The sequence below is a fragment of the Halyomorpha halys genome, unplaced genomic scaffold, assembly GCF_000696795.3.
Source record: "Halyomorpha halys isolate HHAL.00 unplaced genomic scaffold, Hhal_1.1 Scaffold18.1, whole genome shotgun sequence".
In the NCBI taxonomy this organism is placed as follows: domain Eukaryota; kingdom Metazoa; phylum Arthropoda; class Insecta; order Hemiptera; family Pentatomidae; genus Halyomorpha; species Halyomorpha halys.
Genome location: NW_027114407.1, coordinates 1,162,823 through 1,167,405, shown reverse-complemented (window position 1 = coordinate 1,167,405; position 4,583 = coordinate 1,162,823). Strand labels below are relative to the sequence as shown.

The 4,583-nt window shown below is 26.8% G+C and overlaps 1 protein-coding gene across 4 annotated transcripts in view; it reads right to left on the bottom strand.

Moving 5' to 3' along the window:
• Positions 1 to 250: 250 nt before the first annotated feature.
• Positions 251 to 4,583, bottom strand: part of LOC106680842 (serine protease 33) — a 123,091-nt gene continuing 118,758 nt past the window's right edge. For 3 of the 4 annotated variants that reach the window (XM_067051612.1, XM_014420833.3, XM_014420824.3), the window contains 4 exons: positions 4,148 to 4,285; positions 3,928 to 4,064; positions 2,909 to 3,066; positions 251 to 1,580 (listed from right to left, as the gene is read on the bottom strand). In XM_067051612.1, coding sequence (XP_066907713.1) covers positions 1,422 to 1,580; positions 2,909 to 3,066; positions 3,928 to 4,064; positions 4,148 to 4,285 — 592 coding nt within the window. In that variant the 3' untranslated portion in view covers positions 251 to 1,421. The remainder of the gene's footprint in view (positions 1,581 to 2,908; positions 3,067 to 3,927; positions 4,065 to 4,147; positions 4,286 to 4,583) is intronic. The other variant, XM_067051613.1, reaches the window with a different exon arrangement.

Below are 4,583 nucleotides of genomic sequence, written 5' to 3'. Positions count from 1 at the left end.
GACTCAAAATACCACATTTCAGCTCTTTTGACAGTAAGGCTACCAAATGCTGTTGGGGAATATATTTATACACCCACACAGAAACACTCACCCTTTGACACATTGATACCTTGCCTACCATTATAGGAGAAAGTATGACAAAAAGAATAAATGAATAAATTATTATTATTTTAAAATTTAATTTATTTAATATAAATCACAAATAATAAAATAACAATATAATAAAAAGAAGACAGTTTAAATTAAAAGATCTAATTCAGTCATTCTTGCACACAATATAAATACACTATTTATACTCTATTTACATTATTTATATCTAGTAATACATATTTACATTTTTTTCTTTAAGATTTCATCTATTAACACCATATATTTGTTTTAAATATAATGGATAATAATAATTTATTATTACTACAATAAATAAAGGTTGATAAGTTGATATTTTCATTAAATTAATACCTCACTAACATTTAGTGAATAGTGTTGTTCATGGAAGGAATACACACTTCCGTTTTTTAAATGATATCACTTTTACAATAAGATGTGTATACAAAGATTTAAACAAATCTTTGTTATAAATATAAAATAAAAAAATATTTAGTTATAATCAACATTAAAGCTAATATTGATGTTTATAAAACAAATCATTTTTGTTTTTACTTTTTTTTTTTTTTTTTTTTTACAATTTTGTTTAAATCACATTTCTTTTTATTACACATACATTTCATTAAATTATCTGAATAATTTTTGAAGAATGGATGAATAGGCTTAAGGCGTATATGTAGAAATAATAGATTTTATGTTATTGGCTAAAACAATCATATGGCAATAGTAGCTGTCTGGTATAACAATTTAATAGATAGGATTTCCATATTTTGTGGACATTATTTTTTTTCCACTCCCACAATGAAAGAGAGAATAATCAAACAAGGTGTTATTAGAACTAATATTAGGAACAGGGTATGTTAAAACATAGGAGCACCCATAGTATTTCCTTTAACTGGTCTATTGTGTCCAGCAATCTATTATGTCTATTGTTTTGGCTTGGTATTTGAAGGCTTTAGGTTTGACATGGATCTAACTTTAAAAATTTCTAATGATAATTCTGGATATGTAATATATTTATCAATTATGGTTCATAATAACTTGTTATAATACTTTAATATCCAATTTTTATAATTTGTTTACTTCTATTATAATTTCTTTATTATTTTGATAAATTAAAACTATTCTACACATACACTTGTTCATTGTACTTTGCTTGTATAAGAAACTATGTTATACACTATAGTAATGTTTATACTTACAATCACTTATTGAACAAAAATTTAAGTACACCAATTATTTCCTCATCAAAACATCTGTTACGACTTCCAATGACGGTTTTCTCATTAAATACTAATTAAAACAGACTAGTGATGTTATGAGTTGATAATATGCGATATCCAGTCGACAGTGTGAGCTACTCTATGATAGATACCGGGCTGCCCACGTTGAGCACAGGAATAACCAGCCGATACAATTCCAATCAAGAACCATCTTCCACTTCGTTCAAGCATTAATGGTCCTCCAGAGTCTCCCTGATATAAATAAGAATGTTATAGTGTTATATCCATAAACAAATATTTAAACAGAAAATTAGAAAAAAATAAAATAAATTTAACATGGGTTTATTATAAAGTTTATATTCAGTGTAATAATTCTAAATTTAACTTACATTAATAAAACAGTTGAAAAAAAAGAGATTGATTAATTTAACACTATAAACAGAATTTCACAAAAGAATAATACTAATTTTTTTAATTACTTTAATTTTAGAAAAAAATATTTGCATGTAATATTTTAATAATAAATAAATTGATAATTGTCATGGAGACCATTTATACCTAAAAATTGTATCCACGAGGATTCGGTATTATTTTTATATATAAGTAATTTTTTCTAAGCTATTTGTGTAAATAATATAAACATTAACAATGAAAGAGTGTAAGTGGGTATTATTTTTATATATAAGTAATTTTTTCCAAGCTATTTGTGCAAATAATATAAACATTAACAATGAAAGAGTTTAAGTGCCAAAAATGAAATTTGATAGGGTTCTTGGTCACTACCTCTGGTCTGCACTATATGATCTCATGTTCACATCCACCTGCTCTCTCATATCTTTTCAATCCAATTCTGTAATTTATTCATTTTTAACAATTTAGTTGCTTTGAATGTATTTCAAACATTTTTATATTATATTAAAAAACATTTTTTCTTACTATCCAATTAAGCTATTAGATATTCATTTAATATAATTTATTATTCATTTACTATTTAAGTAAATATAAAAAATTAATGGGGATTATAAAAATATGTATTGATAGATAATGTAAGAGATGATAGTATAGAATATACAAAATGATGGTAATAAGCAGGTTCATTCACTGGTCATAAAAATAATTGTTTTATTCTACTAACAACTAATAGTTTTATTCTACGGTAAACTAAAATAGGTTTTAATATAATATAAGAATGTTTGAAATCCATTCTAAGCAACTAAATGCTTAATAATGTATAAATGACAGAATGGGATTGAAAAGATATGAGAGCAGATGGGTGTAAACATGAGATCATATAGTACAGAGCAGCTGGGTATGAAGGCTGGGAAAGCCAAATTGAGCTGACAACTACCGAACAAGTGGTCAATAACAATTCCTTCCTTCCTTACACTCTCATAAAATTTTACAATGAGGTTCAATGTAAATATAATAATTAACTTTGAAACCATTTTAGAATCTACTATAGAAGAACTAAAAAGTCTTATATAATAGAATTTGGAAAAAAAAAAAATGTATATATCTGAAAAAATAACATAAGGTTACTATCAATAGTTTTTTCAGAAATTGCTATTTATAATGCTTACTTGACAACTATCTTTTCCACCTCCTCGATAGCCAGCACACATCATTTCATCATATATTACTACATTGATTCCATTGCTCCGATGCCATCTTTCACACAGCCTGTTATCTATCACAGGAACATCCACAGCTTGTAGTGTTTTTGGCCTTAGTCGTGATCCTGTAAAAAATAAAAAATTATTGAATATAATTTTACTAATAATAACTCCATATATTTGTTAACTGCATATATCGCTGCTTTACTTCAAGAGTGGCACATCTAAATGAAAAAAAAGTTTTGATTTTATATTGAATAGGTCGTATACCAAAGATAGTACCATAGAAATGGGGTTAATTTTTTTTCTGAAGTCTCCATACAAACTGTTCCAGAGCTAATTGGTTGTAAAAAATTAAGCCCAGTCAACAGTACAACTTTGGAATCCTTCAAATACAAACTTTAAAAAAAAAATTATTTTGTCAGATGTACCATTATTAAAGCGAAGCAATGAGGTAGGTTGTTTTGATATCCCTAAAAATAACCAAGCTTTCTTATCTGTTAATTTAAATTGTTGGTTGTAAATTGATTTGACTATGCACCATTTTTAAAAAGTGATAAGTTAGTGAAATGAAACTACCTATAAAATAGAGTTGACTGGAGAACAGTGAGTAAAAAACCCTATGGAATGAAAAAAAAAAATGTAAGATGCTTTGATTTATTTAATATACGTTTTCTGTCAGAGCTTAAAAGGGCAAGAGATAATAACTGAGCTGGATATTGCAGGGGAAGATCAAGAATTTTTTTAAAAGAGTTTTCGCTTAGTTATAAGTAGAGATAGAGAACAATAACCTTTATTTCCACTCATTGATAAATGAAGAAAAGATATTTTTGCCTGATTAACTTTAAACATAGTTTGAGGTTCAAACTTTGTTAGCACAATAAATTCAGATTTCAGAAAATACAGTTTAAATTGTCTTGATGCATTCTGCTCTTAGATCTGATTCAAAATATTTTTTATTTATTCCAGATTTTTCAAATAACCACCTGGTTGTAAAGCTCCCCATCCAGCTGCCCAGCCGAACTGACCAAGGAAATCTTCACCTTTGGATGGCAAGCAAATTGGAGCGATATGAGGCATGTATTGGACAGGACGATCCAACCTTAATACAGCAACATCGAACCTAGAATACCAATTTAAAAGGCATTTAACCATCCAGATTTATTACAAATATAATCAGCTGATTAAGTATAATTAAGAAAAGACCTGTCTGCTTGTGGAGTAAACTTGAAGTATGGATGGACTGATATATGTCGGACTCCATAAGTATAGGCAGGCAATGGCTCCACAGCTGAGTTGATTACATAATCTCCAAGTGTTACTTGAACTTGTCGAGCATTAGCCCTAGGAAATATGTCTAAATTATATTAAACATTTTATAAATATTTTTTTTTTTTTTTTTATATAACTAATAAATGCATTGACTAAAATTTTCAATTTAGCACTATTGTATAACATATTTTCAAATATTTAAGGAGTAAAAAAACTTTTCTGTAGGTTTATAATTATAAAATTTCTTCCCAAACATTCTTCAATAAATAATTTTTTGAAGTGTTGGACTATAATATTGTATAATATAAAAATAATTATATTAATATATTAATGCAAGGATATTTGAAGTGGTTTAATCTTATTAAATAAA